This window comes from Cavia porcellus, unplaced genomic scaffold, assembly GCF_034190915.1.
Source record: "Cavia porcellus strain 051 isolate PalLab524CR breed Dunkin Hartley unplaced genomic scaffold, mCavPor4.1 scaffold_1, whole genome shotgun sequence".
Taxonomy (NCBI): domain Eukaryota; kingdom Metazoa; phylum Chordata; class Mammalia; order Rodentia; family Caviidae; genus Cavia; species Cavia porcellus.
In genome coordinates this window covers 177,210,322-177,233,323 of record NW_026947484.1, presented here as the reverse complement: position 1 = coordinate 177,233,323, position 23,002 = coordinate 177,210,322, and the positions used below count along the sequence as shown (strand labels likewise).

Below are 23,002 nucleotides of genomic sequence, written 5' to 3'. Positions count from 1 at the left end.
AGTACTATTTCTACAATACATCACTGGCCACTAGTGACCATTACATTAAAAAAAATGCTGCATGTTGCCACAATCTCATGTTCCCTACTGAGTGCTCTGAACATATTTTACTAAAGGCCTTGTACAAAAACTGTCTCTAATCACAGGCCTCAAAGATGGGTAACTTCAGGCTTACGTTTAGAAGCAGATTTCTACTCAATTTTGCTATGCCAGACTCTGACTTCATACAAAAGGGTAATGACTTGGTTTAAGAGCTAACTCCAAAAGCTGAGTATAAAAAAAATTCTCCCATATAACCGTACATTATTCAAAAGCACAAAGGTTACACTTTGATGTGAACATCGTTAATCATGCAAAGTTTACAAAAAGCTTCCCAATGGATAGGAAATACAGCTCCAAAAACAATGTATCTCAAATCATACAAAACCAGATTAATTTCATAGAAAATGAAAGATGAAGTCATACTCCTTTAAGAATTCCTTAATTTAACTGAACATTAAGATTTTCTTTACCTTTCCGGCCCATGTTCTGCCAGCCAGGCCCTGCAGCAAAGCACTCAGTATCATTCCCAGATATGGAGGCACTAAAGAGCTGGTTTGCTTTGCAATTGATGCCATGGCAATTGCACCCTGGGCTTTCATTTTCCATGACTGAGACTGTAAAGCCTTCTGGGTAATGGTAATCAACTCTGGCAGATATAATCTAATGCCTCCGAAGGACCCTATGTCAAAAAAAAAAAAAAGTTAAAACACCTTTTAAATAAGAAAAATTATCTGGACATAGTGGTGCACACCTCTAATCCCAACGTGTCTGAAAACGTTTTACAAAGGTGGGGGGACTAGACTATAGATCAGTGGGAAGGCCCTGAGTTTGATTTCCAGCAATAAAGAACAGAAGAGGAAGAATGAGAAGCTGATTTTTCTAAGTCTTAAAGAAATTAGTTGCCATTAGTTTAAATCAGTGATTATTAATTCTTAAAATACACTGTTCTCTCAGAGGATGAGACAGCAGATGAGTGGGTGATGTGACTTCTTTTATAAAAATAGGACTTAATCAACTTGGAGGTTCTTCCAGGTAGATATGATACACATTATCATCATCCACAAACGTAAGGTAAGGTAAAAGGCACATCTGAGATATACTACTCTAAAATAACACTCTAAGCAAGACTAAATCATGTTCCTGCTATCTAGTACAATAAAGCTCTACTTTGCATGAACATAGTTTATCTTCTCTCACATGGGCAGCAATGAGTCAATGAGACAAGAGTTCTGAGTGCTAACCTCAGAAATCTAATTAGGCTTAAAATTAAGTGGGATGTATAAGTCCTTAACAACTACAGAGGAATTTACGTATAAATAAGTTGAGAACAACATTCCAGTTGTGTTTCCAAAGCAGGTACTGTTTACTAACCAGGTACATTTTCCTGCCACACCTCAGTCCATAAGTTACATTCTTCTTTTTCAGATTTTTCTTCATCAGCAATTTCATGCATGCCTAGAAATGCTAATGGCAGAACTTCTTTGGCATGGTTTTTCAATACATCAGGGCTGTATCGTCCAATCGAATGAATAGTCAAAGCACAAGATGTCTTATAGATGGGTTCTGAAGAGAAGAAACAAAACTTTTATCTACTTACTGTTTCTCAGGGTACTGACCAAAAGACTATTATACAATGTGTGCTACAGCAATACAAACAGATAAAATCAATTAGAAGTGTTTCTAGCAAAGCAACAAAATCACAGATGTTAAAAGAGAAAAGAGGTACCTTCTTTCTCCATATACCAGCCACTGAGCTTCTGCAGCAGTTTTTCAGTGCTACTATCCCGTGAGGTCTGAAAAAGAAACTTAAGTCATTTTTTATAATTATCAAAGAATTTTATTTAACTATATCAGAAATTCAACTTACCCGAACTAAATGGCCCATTGCAAATGCACAGGATTTCTGAATCACACTGTTTCGATCCGTCAGGCCACTAAGCAAAGCACTCATAAGTTTACCTATGAGAAATAAGAGGGAAAAATCTGATACGTACTATTCTGCTCTTTTCCAAGGATCCCAAAATCGAAATGTCTGATTTATGCTACAGCAGTACAGATCTTTGGATCTCAATTTGTACTATTTAACTTCCTTCACTAACTATAAAACTTCACAATTAACCTAGGTTCTAGAATATCATGAAGAAAGTTACAAAAATGAGAGCTAGATACATTAGGTTCTAGCCAAACCCAGGAGTTGATCTAATGAGAAAAAAGTGCTGATGCAAAATTAGCTACCAATGGTGAGTAAGACCCACAGAATGACAGATACCTCCTTATGCAGCTAAGCAAAAATATACTTGCTACAGAAAAACAGATTAGGCAAAGGGGTATGACAGGAACAAAAGCACAGAGCACCACAAGCAGGTCTAAATATTGTTCTTTTTAAAATTTTATCACGCAAGATACGTATGCAAAAATATCCTCACATCATGTGACAAACTCACCTGAGAAAGGTGTTAGATCCTGGGGACACTGAGTAGTTAAAGACACGATGACACTGGCACAGCCTCCCTTTAGGATTACAAAAGCACAGGTCTAAATTTGATGGTCACAATGTCCTGTCTATTACAAATTTGTTTTAGTACCAATGATTTAAAGGTAGAAACACATGAAGCCAACAGCCCTTCCAGCAATCAATCAAGAAAAGGGAAAACATATTTCACACTAGTAATAACAGAGACTTTTTAAAGACCACCAGCAGGATGATAAGTGATCTGAGACACTGAGCAAGAAAGAAAACTGGTACAACCTCTGGGAAGATAACATATACCAACATCCATCCTTATGCTAGCTACCATTCATTTCTATTCCCAGATGCCTAGCAAAAGGAAACAGCTTTCAGTGGAGCCAAAGACATTCACCAGAGAGCTTTGTTAACTTGTTTGGAAACATGATCTCATTATCTAGTTCAGACTGGCCTTGAACTCTCTATGTTGCCCAAACTAGCTTCAAATTCGCATCCTGCCTCAGCATTTGCTAGCATTACAGGCATGTACCACCACACCCAGCCTGCTTAACAGTTTTGTGAAAACTGAAAGCAATCAGATGTCCCTTGATAGACTGAAAAAAATGTGCATATCAATACTATAGAGTATCACAGAAAACAGAGCAAGAGATACATGTATAGAAAATATACTGAGACAAAACATTCCCAATTATAAATAGCAGCTTTCTCTTCATGGTAAAGTTATAAACATTTTTATTTTTAACTTTCTCCTGACATATAAATGTTAAAATTTTGGCAACTGTGTGTTGCTCTTGATTGGTGGCCTGCCCTCATGCTGTAGGATATACTTCTTTTTCTGCTTTTACTTGGCCTAAACTTGTCTGCAGAGTCTCTTTCCCTACTTTTAATAAAAATGTGCTACCATTACAAAGCAATAAATATTAAAATTTTAAATATTAATACTGATTTCTGTCATGAGAAAAAAAGTGGAGAAACTGACCCTTGTAAGATCTCAAAAGAAGGTATTTTTTTCTATCCTGTTGTCCCCTCTAAGAAAACTTGTAATCATGGCCTAAAATAGCCACCACCTAACAATTATATGAGATCTCTATTAACATATAACAATGGAGAACTAAAGGACACAATGATAACCAGGAAACAGAAATAATTGCACTCAGAAAGTAAGACAGTATTCCTGAATTAGCATCATGTTTTATTTTCAAATCAATTAAATTCTTAGTGTTGCTAAGTATGGTGGTGGTACATGCCTGTAAACCCAGCATCCTGCAAGGCTGGGCAAGAGGATCAAAAAGTTTGAGCCTAAACCAAGCAACTTAGGAACATAGCAAAATCCTGTGCCAAAAGATAAATGCGGGGGGGGGGGGGGGGGGGGGATATATATAGCTCAATGTAAAGGCCCTGGTTCAATCCTCGGGACCATCAAAAAAAAAATAAATACATAAAAGTTATTAGTGTAGTCACAGACACAAAATGTGTATAAATATTAGGTTTTATGAATATATAAATTTCAAGCATGATATTTTTATATCTAAAATCCAATGCAGATGCATACTCCCTCTTTGACAAACACACTTGCTTACCTTAGTTCCAAGGCCTACACCACTTCTGATCAGTTCACATAATCTAGGAACTAGCTCCCCCAGCACTGACACATCAAGATACTGCAGACACTTTGGGAAAAGAATAAATATACAGATTAGCCTTAGCAAATAAGTCAGTACCACATTTTCAATTAAAAACTGACCGTGTCAAATGTATACACACAGAATTTGACATAAAGCTGAAAAGCCACTGGTGTGCTTTTGCTGATTTCAGTAAACCATCATTATACTACACACAGAAAAAAATCATCAGTAGTTTGACATTAAAAACAAGATAAAACAAAATAATTTTAAAAATCAACATATTAAAAAAATGATTACTTAAGTATAAAGGATCTTTCTGAACTTGTTTCCTCTTTATCAATCAATGTACAATATAAAAAGCCTATGTTAAAACTAACCTTTTTCACCATGCTTAGCCTATTCTACAATTCTTAGTAATTCAATTTACTAGATAAATTCCTTGATTTGGTATACATATTTCTAATAATGCAATCACCTATGGTATCTGTTAACTATTCCTATTTTTTTAAACTGTACTTGGCCTCAATAATTCAAGGAGGACATAATACCTTTGGATCAAATTTTGGTAATAGCTCCCCCATGGGCATTAAAAAATATCTATCCTTCTTGTCTAATATTGTGGTCTTCTTAGCCAGACAATTTCCAATAGGTCACAAGCTCTTAGTTAACCACTGCAGGAAATGCCTACCAGAGTTGACTCTCTCAAGACCCCAAGAACAGGGCTGGGGATTTAGCTCAGCGGCATAGGCGCCTGCCTTGCAAGCAGGCAGTCATGAGTTCGATCACTGAAACCGATGGAAAAAAAAAAAAAACGAAAAAGACCAAAAAAAAAAAAAAAAAGGAAAAAAGAAAAAAAGACCCCCAAGAACTCAAAGTTCCAGGCAACTCTTCACTGCAAATCCCTTCCTATAACTGAAACAACACATCACTGCTTAGTTCCCTTCACAAGCCTTCTATGTCACCTACTTTATTCACTATCTCTAGCTTTCACTTTCTTGGTCTGCCCTAAAAACAGCTCTCAGGAAGAGGCAGAAGAAAAATGCCAAATAGGCATTTCTTTCTAAATAGGCAGACCAAAATATATACAGAAATAGAGTTATAGAGGGAACGTTTAACGTTACTACACCCTGTGACAAAAATTTGGACTACTTCATTCTAGCATTTGGAAAATTACTTCATTCAGTAACAAAAAGAATATACAGAATTAAGAAAAACCTACTCATAGCGCCAGGGAGATAGCTCAGTGGCACAGTGCCTCCCTGGCAAGCGCCAGGTTGTGAGTTCGATCCCCAATACCAAAAAACCCCCAAAAACTACTCATAAATATGTACAGATTTTACGTCCTCGTTACAAATTTTAAAATATAAAGTATTTTAAAAAGAAAAAAATACCAGGCACAGTGGCATACACCCAGCACTCAGAAGGCTGATGCAAGAGGATTGCCACCGGTTAGAGGCCACCCAAAACTACATAGTGAGACCTTGTCTCAAAAAAAGAAGGAAAAGAAGGAAAAAAACCTAGAGTCCCAATAACTACTTGATGCATCCCTTCAAACTGTTTCATTTAATGCAGTCCAAAGACACTGAAGGATTACACATGAAGGAAAGCAACCGTTCTCAGGATGCTTAGAAACCTACCATATTGATTGTTTCCATCATGGGAGAGGATTTGGCAGCACTGAGTCGAGCACTGTCCATTGCAGCCTGAAGAACACAGATTCACTCATTTCATTCAACTAATTAGGAACGGGCTACACAAAACCCCACAAGAGGACTTTACTTCCAAACAAAAGAACTCTTAAAAAAGATAATCTATAATAAAGTCAAAGATAAGTCTAACTCTAGTTTTTCTTAACCCTCATTCAACAATTCACCTGGAAAGTAGTGACTCAAGGTGAGAAATTCAAACAATCAGGAGAAGTTAACACACTTGGCTCGAGCAAGTCATCCAGCTTTCTTGGAACTCGGTGCCCTAGCCACTACATAAAGGAAGAAACTAAACTTCTATCTAAGGTTTTTGAGAATTTTCCACAAAATAAAAAATGTATACAGTTAGTTCTTTAGCTCTGTAATGAGGCTTCATATAAACAACAGTATTTTAGTCACAGTTATGCTGGCAGACAGGTTATTCAGGAAAAATACATGAGGAAAGGAATGTAAAGTTATTTCTCTAGGGCTGCAAAGTTAGGACCAGAAATTTGTCTCCTAATTCCTAATATGTAACGAGCATTCCTTGGGAACCTAAGAAGGTGAGTCTACTGCCAGAAGAGGAGAGATTGGAAAATGAGGAAGAAACAGTGTTAGAGGTCAGAACTACAGCATTTAGGAGAACAGTTTAGGCAAATCAAAATCAAATGGTGAACGAGACAAGATACATATGACAGGAGCTTAATAAATAAATAAATAAAATGAAAGGTTAAAAAAAGCCAAGTAGAAAAATATGTATGGAACAAAAGTACAATTCACAGTAGAAATACTGTATAATGAGACAGTACTATATGAAAAGACAATGAACACTCCCATACAAGAAACATGCAAAATAAAACTGAAATCTTTTTTGTCAGACTGTCATTAGGCAAGGATGGCAAAGGTCGGGGAGGGGGATTCATAACCTTTGATGTTGCAAAATCCTACAAAAATTCAAAATGATCTCACTCTAGAATTCAAAAGAGTAAAATAAATCTATATAAAGACATGACATATCTTTAAATTTTAAAAGACTGAGTTGCAGAACAACACTCAAGTCTATTTTAGTACGTTTGTTTGGTTTTTTAGCCTATGACTATAAAAGAATTTTTAAAAAGGCACAGCACAGTGGAGACCCCTAACAGATTGTATTTTACCCTTTCTGTGTTGTTTTAATTTTGCTTACGTTTCATTTGCAATCTTTAAAAAATGATTCTGATTAAAGACAAGGCAACAGTATATTTGAAAACTGGAGCAATTCTAAGAAACACTAAAGTCTAGAGACAAGTCCTCTTTATCTTTAGGGCAGGGAGAAGGCCATAGGACTCTACAAGTATAAACTCAAATCCTAACAACAGTGTACAAAAACTGTATTACATTCATATTCATACATTTTAAAGATGCTGTCAGTCTTCATCTGATTCACACAGTAGTATAAGCCAAACCCTCTGCCCCCTCTGAAAAATTAGTAAAACACTGCAGGCTGTCACAGGAGTGAAGCTGTTTTTGTTTATAAGAGTGCTGAGAATATCACATGAGTTACAGAGTCTGTCAAAGCACTTTGGAAGTACTACTCAGATGGACCTCAGTACCTTGACAGGTCTCTTCCTTCACAGTATTTACCAATATACTTCTGCTATCAACTCACCTTTTCTTGGTCTGTAGCCCGGAGGCTCAAATAATTGAGAACCTGAGGCTCCAACACACTTAAGGACTCTAGCAGAGCTGGGATGAGTTTTGGTGCATGTGGTTTTAACATGGCTCCTGCACTTTTGCTGATCTTCACAAGGGTGTTAATGCTACAGACACACAGAACACAATTCCTGAGTCCTTTTACCAAAAATAAGAAATCTTACACATCTACTCATGAGATATTCTGCAGTTTACTAAATTCTGATGCATACGTACTCACATGGTCATGTGGTTAGAACCTGGTCCTGGCAACTGGGGGCGGGTGGGGAAGGGGGAGGACTCAAATCCAGGGCACCTTCATTCCCCTGACTTTTTAAAAATCTTTTTTATTACAGATATTTTCAAGTACATATCAAAGTAAAGAGGATCCTAAATGAAAGCCATTGTATTCTCCACCTAGTTCAAAACTCAGCAACATTTGGTCAACTCTGCTTTATTTCTATCTCCCTCAATCCGTTCTGCCACTATTTTCCCCTTGTCACTGCCGTAAAGAAAGCACATTCTACAACACAATGTCAGCAGCAATATAATCAGAGTAACACTTTCACACTCTAAAACACTAATAACTTTTTCTTATCCTCTAACACTAAAATTTTCCTTATTGTTTCACAAATTTTTTAAACACTGTTTTATTGGAATGAAGATCTAGAATTCATCTACTCCAAATTACTCCATTCCTTGAATCTTTTTTCATAGACATCTTCCTCTTTTAGTTCTATTTATGTTTTCATTGACTGTGCTGCAGTTATGTCATTTAATGTATTTTCTGACCTCTATCCAGATCTGTAGGCTAAATCAAGTTGAAATTCAATTATTAAAAAAAGAATCTTTTATAAGAAGTGCTACATGTATCATGTTGAGTCACATCAGGACACTCATATCTGGGTATCTTTCTACGCTGTGAAAAGTGATCACTGAGTTCAAGATTGACTGCTTTGGATCATCATAATGTCTCCCATCAGCCATCCTCTCAGGGATACCAAAGCCGCTAACGATCACTAGATAGACTATTTTACCAAGGTAGCAGAACAGTAGCATTACAAAGTGCTATAAGCAACCTGTGAGCAACTATGGCACAAATGGTGAAATGGTAAGAACCAGCGACAATAGAGTACCATGCAACTCAGAATGCTAGTCAAAGGGCCAGCATATGGCTCAGTGGCACAATTCCAGCCTGGCAAGCATGAGGTCATGAGTTCGATTCCCAGTACCAAAAGATAAATAAATAAAAAGAATGCTGGTCAAAAATAAGCTCCCCTGAGAAAGTTACTTCAAACATATTCTGACTCAATAATTTTCATAAATGTCTGGGTTACCTCAATGGCTTGTCCACAGTCTACCTCTTCTTAACTTCCAGAATCTAAGACTTAAAGAAACAATCCCTACCCAATGGCTAGGAAGCAAGCGATTCAATATTCCTCTCATCGGCTGACTCATACCTGAGGGCTCGCACTTCTGTCACAGGACTCATCATTCCTTTGTCCAGAAGACAAGGGAGGAGGACAGCAATGGTTCTCTGGCCAGCCGCACCTTTCGCAGGGTCACACATTTTCACACAAACCTCACGTACAAAGAACACAGAACTAGTAAAACTGACCTCTCCATCAATAAAGCATTCATTTAACAAAATCCTTTTTACTTCACTATCAGTAGAAAAGAGTGAGCCTACTAAGATGGAAAAACAGAGAAATGAGCATTGAGTCCTAAATCTGCCAATTCATAATGCATTTTACTCTCTAAATTTTTATTTTTCTAACTTGTGAAATAAGGAACAACAGAAGTGAGATAAAATGAGTATAAGCAAGCACTTTAAGAGTGCTTAAAGTATCACTGTCAACACTTTTAGGTAGTAGGACAATACACTAGTAAGGAACACAAATCTGGAATGACAAACACCTTGATTTAAAAGTTTTACTACTTATTAAAGATGTGACCTATGACAAGGTACTGTATATGTAACTAGAATGTTAAAATCCTTGATAATCACAAAATCAAGTTCAAGTGGCAAACTAGTTTCAGAAAGTTTGCCAATATCATAAATAAATATATATGGTAAAAGGAAAAAATAGATTTGTTTGATTCAAGTAGGTAATGTGCTCTTCATGGGCAGGTGTAAGTTATACCTCACGTAAAGGCATGCAGAAGCTTTCCACTTAAAGAGAACAGAAGTATACTGTGTTTGAGATACCTGTATTCTGATGCAACAACACCTACTTTCTCATTCATTGTAATAGCACTGAACTACAATGTGAAGGCAACTACAAACTAAATGTTATCTTAAGCGATAAAAAAGACAGCAGTGTCAAAGTCACAAAGAATCTTGTTTAACTCCATCACTGTTATTAGACAGGAGCTCTCACCTTGCTCAGGGTTTTCAGAGAAAGTTCTGCTGCTTTTCGTACAGACTCCTAAAGTGAGAAAAGTCTGCCATCAAACAAGTTAATCTCATCTACCTTACAATGGACAGTTAATTACAGTATCATTAGTGAAAAATTCTACTCTCAATCAAGATCACAACACTGTATAATGCCATATTATTTTTAAAAATATAGTATGGTCTATTTTGACCTTCTAAATTTTTTGCTATTGAGTATAATAATTCAGAACTAAAAATATAACTCAGAAACTAAATATATAAAGATTTAGGGATTTTGAAACAGTTAAAATTTCTAATAAATAAGGTAAAAAGAAAGGCAAGTCTGAAATGCCTAATTATAAGGATAAAAAATAAAATACTTAAATCTAACTTGCCCAGTGTTACAGTTTAAATTCTGTCTCACAAAGGCTCTTGTGCTAAAGGCTGGGTCTACGTGGTGGCATTACTGGGAGGTGGTAGAAACTTCAGGAGGTGAGGTCTAGCAGGAGGTCCTCAGGTGTCAATGGCAGTGTACTCTTGAAGGGGACTGTGGGATCTTGGACTCTTCCTCCTTCTCTTTCCTTCTTCCTCTTTCCCTCCTAGCCATGAACTGAACTGTTTTACTTTACTACATGTTCCTGCTTGAGGCCCAAAACAATGGAACCTCCAAAACTGTGAAATAAAATAAACCTTTTCTGTTTATAAGTTAATAATCTCAGATATTTTATTATACTAATGTGAAACTAACACTCCTGAGAAAAACTCAGAGAAATATTCATTAATGTTATTTGGGAACAACAGACCCATCTTTATGAACTTTATCAAAGTAAATTTGTTTTTAATTGTTTTAAAATAATTATCTGCCCCTAAGCCAATAGTATCATAATATGTCTACTGAAAAGAAAATCAGGCGATAGCCATCTTTTCCTTTCTTGTATTTTTAGATGTAAGTCAGTTTGACTTATATCTAAAGATAATCTAACCCTGCAACTTCACAGACACATCCAAGTGAAAGTTTTGAGAAGAAACTATAATTTCTCAAAATTGTCTAGATACAGACTTCTGAAATAATTTAACATGTTTTCATAGTTCCTGTTTAAGCTATTCTATAAACAACTGCAGATTTATTTCTGTAATACCTTGATATCATCTTGTACTCTAAAAAGTGTTTCCCAAATTTCTGGAAGTTTATCAATGATGTCATCTAAGGGTCTTCCTCTCAGTAAATCATTCAAAGCTAAACAGCTGAAAATAAAAAATTTGATTTCAAATATATGATAACGCTCAATATTCTGCTGTGAAACATTTTATATCAAACAATGATATAGATTTTGTCTATATTTACAATCCTAATCCTCTTTCCCCAGGACTATTCTCTTAGTACCTCAAATGTATTACATATATATGGCATTTCCAATCATCAAATGTTTATTTCCCACCATCGTGACAGACCACTATTTACTCACCAGTATGCCCTTAGGCACTAGCAGGCTGCCAAGCATATAGCAGGCAATAAATAAATATAAATTACAAAATTTTACATAAATTATATATAAAAATAGATGCTACTCATCGAAGTCATGAGAGTATATGAAGATATTTCTTATTTCTTTGGTAATCCTGGGGTTTAGGTCCCAGGAACTCCCCACCCAACTCCAGCCATAGTTGTTTTTATTCATTTTGAGATACAGTGTCACTAAGTCATCAAGCTGCTCGGGCTGGGCCCAGGGTAGCCATCTTCTGACTCTCTCTTCCACAGTATTGAGACTATAGGTAGGCGCAACCACATCCAACTTAAAGATATATCTTGATGTCTTTCAATTTAACAAATGATCCAGGGGCTGGATCACCTGCCTTGCAAGCAGGCAGTCGTGAGTTCGATCCCCGGTACTGATGAAAAGGACAAAGACAAAAAAAATGATCTTCAACTTCGATTTCGTGTATTTGGGGTGGGCAGTACTAAGAACTGAAGGCCAGAGCATTGCACTAAACTGCACCCAAGATTGATTATTTATTTATTGATTGATTGATTGATTGATTGTTAGTCTGATTAAATTGTTGTCTGGTCTCCAAACTGCAATCCTCTTGCATCAGCCTCCTAGTGTACTGGTATTTTAGGCATAGTTGGCTTAATCTCATTCTTAGATAAACTTAGAAAAATCATTGATCAGAGATTTAATAATTAACAAAAATGTAACTGTCTACCCAAACCAGAAATAGGCTTTTTAGTGGTTTTTATTCTTTTTACATAGGTAGGAAACTTTGAAGGAAAAATACATTTCAGTTATGTTTGACTAGTCTTATATTTACAAATAGTACCTGGATTCTCGAACTCGCCACATATTGCTGGTAAGGTTCTTAATCAAATCTTGAAGAATTTCCTTCAAATATTTATCAACCTAATAAAAGCAAGAGAATCAATTTAAAAATATAAAATTCACCAACAAGCAAATTATTCACTTTTTAACTATACTGATCTTATTTCTATATTAAACAACCTAAATATCTCTAAGCCCTTTGGCCTAAAAATATATCCCCACTTTCATCACTTCAGAATAATCACTCTGAAATGTAAACTATCAATACTTTTCCCCCTCAGTGTAAGAGATTAAAATCCAAACACCTAAGCATGAACACAAAGCCTTGAACACAGTTCCAAAGATATCTTGTCCTATCTCACTTCCATTCTTTGGCACATACATACTACCTCTACCATAATATTCTTCATGTCCTACTTAGCGGACTAACTTAAAATTACCCACCAAGATTCTAATTAGGGCTGAGGACATAGCTCAGTAGCATAAGCGCCTGCCTGGAAAGCACAAGGTCCTGAGTTCAATTCCCAGTACCAAAAAAAAAAAAAAAAAGATTCTAATTAGCCACTACCCAGAGAACTCTGGTCTAGGGACATTCTTCATGCCCTCATTTCCCATAATACCTTCTTAAGGTTCGTCACATGAGACTACACAGTAACACCCTTGCCCCACTACACTGGAGACCTCAAGGGTGAGGACAATATTTCATCTTTTATCCTCAGTATCTTGCAGTGTCTGGTTCATAAGGAAGTATGACTGGTCAGGATAAAAGGTGAGTTTAACATTCTAAGCCTCTGCTCTGATGTATTCTTATCAACCTGGTAATAACAACAAATTGATGTACACTCAGTTTTCACATCTATAAATCCAAAGACTCTCAGAACTTGCGGCCTTTTCATTTTTACTCTTGTAGGTAAAAAAGTTTTTGTTATGCTCACTTACAGGTAAGAAAACCAAAACATAAAGATAAATAACACCTAAAATTGAAAAAGCTGGTACCCTCCTGTGCCCTTCTCCTCTCCCCACAGATGATGTCATCACAGCCTCACCTTTCACTCACACAGGGGTATTAAGCTCACATCTTAAGAGCACAGGCCTTGCCTTAAACTCATATCTTTAAGACTCACTGACGCACTACACATTGGATGATCCAGAGGTACCACAAACAGAACTCATCAAGCCTTCAAAGCTCAACCTTCAAGAAGCTTCAACCTTCAAGTAGCTATCTCATGAACAGGAATGCATTCAACTACCACATGAAAAAAGAAAAAAGGGCCTCACATCATATGCAAGGACTTTTAAAACATGGAAAGGATCACAGAATTTACTTAAAATGAGCTGTAAAACCAAAGAAGGATTTTAAACTTCTTAAATGATACAATACAATTTGCATTTTTAAAAATCACTTTTCCTCATTTGATTATGCAGATAATTAGATGACAGAAGGCAAAGATAAGAGAAACGTGATAATTTGTAGACCAGGAAAGAATCTGGAAAAAAGAAAGTGAATTCAGCCGGGCATGGTGGCTCATGCTTGTAATCCCATCACTCGGGAGGATCACTGAGAGTTCGAGACCAGCCTGGGCTACAAAGCGAGCTCAAGGCCAGCCCCTGAACTGCACAGTAAGATCTTGTCTCAAAAAAAAAAAAAAAAAAAAAAAAAAGAAAGTGAATTCAAAGAACACTTTATTAAAGTCTTGCCCTGCTCTGGACACTAAAGTAAGGAGGTATTTGAAACAACAGCTAAGGGAAGAAACCAAGCAGACAGATAAAAGTCTGGAGTACACGTCACATCTGAGGCAGAAGTAGAGGACTGGGAATTGTCACACTAACCACTATGTTTATATCCCCTGAAACTGATACTGCAAAAGCTGAAAGAGCAACTGGTACTCAGAGGTAAACCCTGGAAACTCTTACTATGTGAAAGTAATACAGAATAAATAACCAGATGATAGAACATCAAGAAAGAAAATACATGGGGTCTTCTTCACTGAAAAGAAACTACTTAAAAGTAGAACTCTGCTAGGTGTCTTGGCACATGCCTACAATTTCAACTTGGAGGCTGAGACCAGAAAACTTCATGTTTTAGAGCAGCCTAAAACATTCAGTTAGATGCTGCCTCAAAAAAAAAAAAAAAAAATTCAAGAGCTGGGATGTAGTTTAGTGTTAGAACTGCCTGCCTAGCAGCAAACATGAAGCCCCAGGTTTGTTTAAGTGCCAGTACCACATAAATACATATACATAAGCATATACATACAACAAAAGAGGAACTAGGACTCATTTTCCAAGCCTTCAATACTGCTTATCAACATATAGCTCTATCTGTTGAACATACTGCTATTTAACCACTCATCCAATGGACATTTAGACTGCTTCAATAAATTTTTAAAATTTCAATACTGTTATAGCATCTTTGATATTTTAAGAGAAGGAAGTAAACAAGGAATGAACGAAAGCTTATTTTAAAAAAATAAGTATACAAGATAAGAGGATGAGCACTGGGCTGAAACTTCATGGGTGAATTTGAACAAACTACAACGTTTTGCAGACACACTGGGGTTCACAGATACTTGCCGTTGATTTGTCAGTGACCAACGCATTCCAAATACTTGTCATGGCTTGTCGAATGCCAAGGTTGGGATCAAACTGATAACGATAAAGACGAGGAACCAGCTGAGGCAGAAAAGGAGCCAGTTGTTCTCCAGCTCGCGTGGCGATGACATTAAAACCAAAAGCAGCACCCTAAAAATGGTGATAATAAGATGAAGTGGTTCAAACCTATCTGCTACAGTAAAACACTAACACTGAATCTATGAGAACAAAACAATTCTCCCTCCCAAACTTTTCCCTAAACAGTCTGATTTATTGGGTGTTCTAGCTTTATCAATCCGTAATAGTAGGCAGGTGATGGTATGGCTCCCAGGTGATGGTATGGCTCCCAGTTGCAGAAGTTCACAAAATCCACTGCATACCAACTGCTACTGTGTGCCAACATGGCATGCTTGAGTTTGGAAGGGGAAAAGTAGAAAACCTGCCCAGTGATAAAACTTACCTTCCTTGAGTTCCACATTGCATGATGGTTGGCCAAATTCATAAATTTATATACCAGATCTGGCTGACTAAGATCACTTGCCAAAGAACAAAGCTCCTTATAAGTAGAAAGGCCCTGGCTTAGAAACAGAGAAAAAGAAGTATGCAATAATGTATTTCTCTATCTCCAGACTAATACATATTACCTCACCAAAATTACTGAACCATTTTAAAATTACATTTTTAGTCAATTTCTAATATGAATTATCACCATGGAGACATAACATCAAGTTGAGAAGAACACAAAAAGCTGCCTAATTCGATCACCAACAAATCCTAAGCCCCTCTACACTGCTGCTGGTAAAAAGTCAAAATGTACCTATAACACTCATGAAAGTGAAGCCCTCAAATGGGACACAATTGAGTTATTCCTCATTAGAGTGTACAAAAATCACAAGTCACTTGTCTCCCCCAAGTCTTTTTCTAAGTTAGACCATCCTAATGCTGATAACTTCTTTAAACACAGCTAACTTTACACTGAAGGAATAATATTTGCTCAAATATCTAATGATTTTGTCTTAGCTCTTGAAAAGTCAGGAATTTTTTTTAAAGACTCAGTTTATAAACAGAGTAAGTGAAGTAAAAACTTTGGGGGCTGTGGATATAGTTCAACAGTATATTGGCCTTGCAAGCACAATGTCCTAGATTCAACTCCAGTATCATGGGGAAATAAAACACTTTTGATATGAAAACTGAGCTCTGCAGAAGAATGTAAGGACCAAATGAACAACATGTAGCTTTCTCCTATTCTTAAGTCCACAGGAAGATAGAGCAAGCAGCACAGGATTACCTGGCAATTCTTACACAAAAAGTAACAGCACAACCACAAGGAATAATGATAAAAGAGATAAAGTTCAAAGAATTAATGTGATTGGTAAATGGGACAATTCTAAAACACTGAGTTGCCCCCACTAAAAAAGGAGGTACACTAGCTGTCAAAGGTCTGGGAGCTAAAAGCTCTTAGCTTAGTTAATTGCCCAGAACTTCCCTGAGAGCCCAAGATCATGGCCTTTCTCAGGGCACCGCCACCGCCAATGGCTGTTCATTAAGAGGGTATGTTCTCATGAGGGAACAAAAAGACCTGGAATCTATCTAAGAGCAGGACAACAAACAGCCATCCCCCAAAGCTCAGAGCTCACTGAGAGTTCAGGACCTGCTAAAGTAATGGCAGTCGTTTCAGCCACTCCCTCTGCCAACAGTCCTCTTTCTGGCTTGCTCCCCAAACACAATCCTCAGGGGACTACCCAACAAACCTTCACAATATAAATCTCCTTCTCAGAGACCAAGAAACCCAATCTAAGATAGCAGGATTTTTCCATACAAGTTTTATTTTGCCATCAACAAACATTTCCTAGGAGGGTAAAAATCAACTTCACAACAGCTCTATTTACCAAACTTAAAAAAAAAAAAATTTAAAGACATCTACACTAATTGATCAATGGATTTGGCATACTTACCCATCTGGTGTTTTGCCAAGGGATCCCCCTTGAAATACCACTGTGTCTCCAGAAACTTCATGTTTAGCTCTATACCAAAATAACAGGAATTTAAATTAGCCTCAAACTTCCTATAGCAGTATTCAACTAACAGATGCATTTCATTTGTAAACTGATAAAACTAAACTCCTTATCAACTGTTTACTGTATGCAAGATATAGGAGTCAACTCTTTGTTAGGCTGGAGACCTTACAAAATCAAATCTAGACTCAACAAATTAATAAACATAAAAGACATCAAAACCACACTGAATTAAATGTGGCCACACAATGAAAAGTGCTTCTTCCCAACAGGAAAGCAACATAAAGCAGCAACCAATTCAAAGACTGACTTTGCCTACATAGTCTTCACAGATCACAGACTAGCCATCCATAACTATGGCATTTTTGTAAACCAATGCTTTAATTACCCTGAGACCTTTCAACTTTCAAAGTTTGACCTACTGGCATGTTTCTAAAGTAAATAAATGCACTGGGATGTATAAATAAAGCTAAATCTTCCTTCATTTTAGCATATTCTCCGTATGTACATACTTACCATATGTAAGTCTGAAATTCTCAAGTTCACCATACCTTTTGCCAGTCATCAGTGTTTCTACAAGTGTAGTCACCAACTCCTGTTGATCTTGTTCACTGCCTAGTTCATAAACCAACCCAAGGCCTTTTGAGGCAACATCTTGGCTAAGTTCTGTTAAAAAAAAAAATTTAGACATAATTCTATTATTTTTTTAAAATGCAACTAACACCATCAAGCCAAATTTTCTTAAAAGTTGAGTTAACTTTAACTCAGAACAACATCAAAGTAAAAACAGGAAAACATAATCAATCTGCTAATTTTGCTAGAAACTCAGAGGACATGGCCCAGGAGTCACTGCAATGAGAAATACTTTTTTTTTTTTTTTGGTCTTTTTCCTTTTTATCGGTACCAGGGATCGAACTCACGACTGCCTGCTTGCAAGGCAGGCGCTTATGCCGCTGAGCTAAATCCCCACCCCGAGAAATACATTTTTAAAAAATTCACAAGACAAGACAACAGCAACAGACCTCCTCAGGGTCATTCAATAGTGCACAATGACAGAATATAAATTATACACATCAGAGATAAAACCATATCACAGGATTTCAATACACTGATATTCAACTTTTAAAAATGAAGTCAATAAAAGATTGTATTGGTGAAGCCAAGTTATAAAACAAAGTTACTACTTATATGTCTAACACATTTACTTTATCCTAGGTTCAATCAGAGAGGAAAGGTAATCAGAAAGAGAAAAAAGTTAATACTTAGTAGAGGCATCAATACTAAAGAAGCTGCAGCTACAGTTTTAAATGCAAAGCTCAAAAACATATTCTAATTCTAGATAAAAACCAAAGAAATCTAATTTTCTGTATCCTAATCAGAAGTTCTCTTTAGTTTTTTTCACCAGTATTATTACCATTAATACTAATAACAAAGTTTAATTTGTTTTAATCACATAGCTCAGGAAGTTTTATGTTCAATAATCAAGATGTTTCAAAATTATAAGTGTAAGTTTAATAAATTTTAGAAATAAAATATTTAATTGCTAGGCATGATAATGCATGCCTGTAATTCCAATACTCAGGAGGCTGAAACAAGAGGATCACTTGAGCTCAAGAGAGTTAAAGATCACCCTGGACAACACAGCAAGATAACAAGACCACATCTCAGAAAATAAATAAATTAAATATTTACCAAGAACCTACCATCATTTTCCGACAAGACTGAAACAAATGCACTCTGAATTTCTTTAAGACGAGACTGGAAAAAAAAAAAAGTCATTGTAACAGAAACCTTACCACTTCAGGAAAGCAAGACTGCTACTTTTGGAGCACAAAACACCTGTCTTATAATCAAGGCGGGCACAAACCTTGTTGCCCCCTCCCTACCCTTACAGGTGCCCTAATTCAACCTCTATCCCAGTCTGTGTCTCCCCTTCCTCAGCACTTCTGACTTTATGCACTCCAGGTTAGATCACCTTCAACTCAGTATTTATTGGCTACCATCCTTCATGCCTTCAAATAGAGCTTATTTCAAAATATCTACTTCTGGTTAATGACCTCATCTTCATACACTTTCCTTTCCACCCTTCACTTAAAAACATTGTAGTTTCCAAGCGACCTGATCACACATACAACATGGCTTACCTTTACTTCTTTGTGGGTACTGAGCTTCCTTACGAGGGAAAGGAGCCAGATGCAAGCTGCTTGCCTCACATGTGGGTTGGGGCTGATGATATGTTTATTTAAAATCACATCCAACACCCATGGTACCACATCATTCACTTTGGCTCCTGAAGAAAAGTAAAAAAAAAATAACAAAATAACAGTAGATTCCTGAAAATCTAAATTCAAATCAATAACTACTCGATACAATAGTTCTGTAACACATTAAAATCCAAACAACTGAAATGTAGCCCAGAGTGATAGCACACACTTGTAATCCTAGCACTCTGGAAGGATGAAGCAGTCAAGCCCAGCCTGGGCAACTTAGCAAAACTGACTCTAAATAATAAATTTCAAAAAGACTGAGGATGTACCTGCTCAGCATAAAAGCCCTGGGTTCAATCCCCAGTAAAAAAAGAAAAAAATAGTTGCTGCAGGAATCAATGATTCACCTCAGAACCTAGCAAAAGCTAAATAACCTTTCAAAGGTATATTCGAGTAACTTTGGTTCCACAGAATGAAAAGTTATCCCTCTCAGAAATCTCTCTCTACCAGGTCTTTCTTGTCTTCTATCTAACAACAAACCAACGTACCATCCTATTTTGCTTCACTTGTTCCTCCAGCTACCATGCATTTTCTCCTTTCCTTCATTATTTCAGAGTTTGCAACCCTCTCAACTGCCAACATATTTGGCTGGATAATCCTTTGTTGTGCAGAGTTGTCCTGTACACTGCCTTCTGCCTCCACCCACACGAGACCAGTAGCATTCATCCTCCCCAGTGTGCACCTATTACTAAATGTCTTGCTCCTCGAGTCAGGAACTACTGTTTTACACTAACTCCTTCAAAACAGCTGTCAAGGTCAAACTTTTACTTCCTCTCAATTTTTCTTAAACTTACTCCAAATCTGCCTTTTACCTCTCTCTTTTTCATAAAAATTTTTCAATTACTTTCCTGTTACCAAGTCCAACGGTCACTTCATCTTAATCAACCTATTAATAGTGTACAATACACCCCTAATGCCTCACCTAGTCATGGCTCCTTAATGAACATACTAACCTAGTTCTCAGATTCAGATGAAAACCTTCCTTTGACTTTCCCCCAACCACAATTCCAGATAGCTACAACTCTACCAACTGGGCAACTATAATTACCAAGGGAATAAACTCTTACTAGAGTCCCACAGTATGCCAGATATTACGTGTTAGAGATACTGAGATGTCCATGACTTTGGCCATAACTGACTAACAAATTATTTACTAAAGGCTGAGTAGGACTCAGCTAAAAATGGCATACAAACATGCATGATCAAAGTCAGGTCAAAGGCTCATCAGCACTCACTTCTCTACAATGTTTGATGTTTCTATTTCCCTAAAGACACGACAACATAGCTTTGTTTTGTTTTGTTTTGTTTTGTTTATTGGAACAGGGTCTGGCTAAGTAGTCTAGGCTGTGTTTGAACTCACTGTATAGCCCAGGTTGGCCTTGAATCCAGAGAGATCCTCTAGCCTCAGCCACACAAATGCTAGAATTACAAACATGTACCACCATGCCCAGTTACCTTAACATTTAATGGAAACCAGACTTTTTCACACAGGGAAAAAGCCAAGCAGAATCAATCTTTTAAAAACAGCCTAAGAGGGGATCGGGGGTTTAGCTCAGCGGCATTAAGTGCCTGCTTGGCAAGCACAAAGTCATGAGTTCAATCCGCGGCACAAAAAAAAAAAAAAAAAAAAAAAAAACAGCCCAAGATAACACAGAGGAAGCTTGTAAATGTGAAGACTGCTGTGACACGTCTCTACCATCCTTTATCTGTTTAAACTGCTATGTGAACAACTATGAAATCAAAAACATGCTTCACACAGCAAATTACTCCTCAGCGTGCGCCCTCACAGTCAGTCCTCTGCTGTCACCTCTCACATCCAACCTGGGAAATTCCACTCCAGACTTTAGCAACAATGGTCACTTTTCTTGAGTACCTTTTTCCTTCAATACAAATTTCTTCTTGCTTAATTCATATGCTTTTAAAGAGAAGTCTCCGGAGAAGTGACTAATTCAGCTTCCATCATCCACAGTCCTAATTACAGTACAAGCAGAAGTGTGTTTTTCTATTTCTTTGAAAGCTCTTTGTGGTGGCTAATGAAGTAACAGATGAACACAGCACTGCACTGCTGAATGTTAACTATAACCCCGAAATGAAATAACTAAGTTAATGTATTCATAATGGAAACAATTCACAGTTAAAGTATTACAATGAGAACACTACCATTTAATTTCCACAACTGTAGAAATAAAACACAAAAAAATGATTTTTTCCTATTTGTTTTAAGAAAAGAAACTTCTAGCTCAAATACTGAAATACACTTTAATTTCAAATTCAAGTCAAACCACAAGATACCTGAAATCTAAGTATCTGTAACACAGAATCAGGAACCACATGGTCCTTTGACTATCGTCACTAAAAGCCAGTGCACCTTCAGGTCTGGCAAAAGACACTGACTGTTACTGTATAATAAACTATCAGGGGACCTAATTTGGAAACTACTATACCTCAATTTCTAAAAACTAGATAAAAACACTAATCCTCAGAGTCAGCACCATTTGCGCACAGGGGCTAGAGAGAAGAAGGCCACATCAGAAAGCAAACCCACTCTGGAAACTAGCACCACACGTGGGTTGCCGCCAGGTTGGAACAGCCAAACCCTTGCCCTTTCTAGTGCACAGGCTAGCAAACAAGAAGTACCCCCCACACCCACACACACACACACACACACACACACACACACACACACACACACACCATAAGCGATCAGTTAAGCAGGAGAAACAGAGACTGTGAGGATGGCTATTAAGGTGAAATTGCAATTGGATACCTGTGGTGCTTTGCTGTTTCACTAACATTGCAGGTCTAGGGCCAGTGGTCAGATCATGGGCTCAGAGGACAGCAGTACACTATGTGTTATCTAGGGGGGATCTTCTTCTGAGAGTTGCAGCCACTGTTGATTTCCTATGGTCTTGTTTTTAGGTCCTATATCATTTCCATTTGTTTATGGGGGTTAGGTTTTATTTTCTTTTGTTTTGATTATGTTAAATCTGATAGCAGGAGCAGCTATTTCAAAGATAACCATATATTACGATAGCCATTTTGGATTTACTATTGGCTTGTTTTGAAGTCCTTTATTGCATTCATTGTTTTGTTTTTATTGTTTGTATTCTGTTCTGTTGTTTGATTTTTACTATGTCCGAAGGTATTTCCCGCTATTTTGAAGATATTAAAAGGCACTATGGTAACTATTCCTGATTTTGTAATGTTGGGGAAGTCCTGTATGTTTTACACTGGTTTGTTTTAATTGGTTTTATTGTTTTTTATCCTCTTTAAAACAAAACTAAGTAAAAGAATAAATAAACAAACAAACTAACTAGTCTTCAGGAAAAAAGGACAAGTTTGAAGGGAATCTATTAATTTTCTGGCTTGCTTGCCCAAGGGCTAAAAACGAAAGTTTTACTTAATTTCATGTTCTATTTAATCAAGTATATTCCTTAACTAAATCAAATTACTAAATCATATAAAATATTGAGTTAATTTTCCCCCAAATGTGATCAAGAAAACACAGAAAGGTTACTTGGTGAATATAAGTCAATTAGCTGTGCATTCAGTACCAGAAGGAGGAGTATATTCTTCTTCGGTCACTAGCCAGGCATCGCGGGCAGCCACAGAGCTAGTTCCTATGGCAGCACTAGTGATGGCTTCGCCAATAGTGAACTGAAGTTCTATCTGCTTGGCCTGCAGAGAAGGAAACAAGAACCATGAAACCACAATTATTTTTCCCAAAAGAATCTTTCTGAAGAAAAGCTGCTCAATCTCTTGTTTCTCAAATGCTTTGTTTTCGCTCTTCTGCTTAGCTTAACTCAATGGTTGAAAAGCATGAGAGAGTGAGAGATGACTGAGAAGGTAAGTATGACTTAAAGATCTTTGTCCAGGTCCATACTGTACTCCTCACCTTCAAGAGAGAACTTCTAAGCAATGCATGGTACTCTTTGGAAGCATGATA

At 36.9% G+C, this 23,002-nt stretch overlaps 1 protein-coding gene across 5 annotated transcripts in view; it reads right to left on the bottom strand.

Moving 5' to 3' along the window:
• Positions 1-23,002, bottom strand: part of Ecpas (Ecm29 proteasome adaptor and scaffold) — a 112,742-nt gene that overhangs the window by 11,440 nt on the left and 78,300 nt on the right. For all 5 annotated transcript variants that reach the window (XM_063260886.1, XM_063260881.1, XM_063260871.1 and 2 more), the window contains 19 exons: positions 22,611-22,734; positions 18,934-19,079; positions 18,493-18,547; positions 17,341-17,455; positions 16,730-16,798; positions 15,235-15,352; positions 14,757-14,924; positions 12,187-12,266; positions 11,007-11,112; positions 9,872-9,919; positions 8,951-9,072; positions 7,468-7,618; positions 5,772-5,837; positions 4,090-4,179; positions 2,487-2,553; positions 1,910-2,001; positions 1,769-1,835; positions 1,414-1,605; positions 513-721 (listed from right to left, as the gene is read on the bottom strand). In XM_063260886.1, coding sequence (XP_063116956.1) covers positions 513-721; positions 1,414-1,605; positions 1,769-1,835; positions 1,910-2,001; positions 2,487-2,553; positions 4,090-4,179; positions 5,772-5,837; positions 7,468-7,618; positions 8,951-9,072; positions 9,872-9,919; positions 11,007-11,112; positions 12,187-12,266; positions 14,757-14,924; positions 15,235-15,352; positions 16,730-16,798; positions 17,341-17,455; positions 18,493-18,547; positions 18,934-19,079; positions 22,611-22,734 — 2,085 coding nt within the window. The remainder of the gene's footprint in view (positions 1-512; positions 722-1,413; positions 1,606-1,768; positions 1,836-1,909; positions 2,002-2,486; positions 2,554-4,089; positions 4,180-5,771; positions 5,838-7,467; positions 7,619-8,950; positions 9,073-9,871; positions 9,920-11,006; positions 11,113-12,186; positions 12,267-14,756; positions 14,925-15,234; positions 15,353-16,729; positions 16,799-17,340; positions 17,456-18,492; positions 18,548-18,933; positions 19,080-22,610; positions 22,735-23,002) is intronic.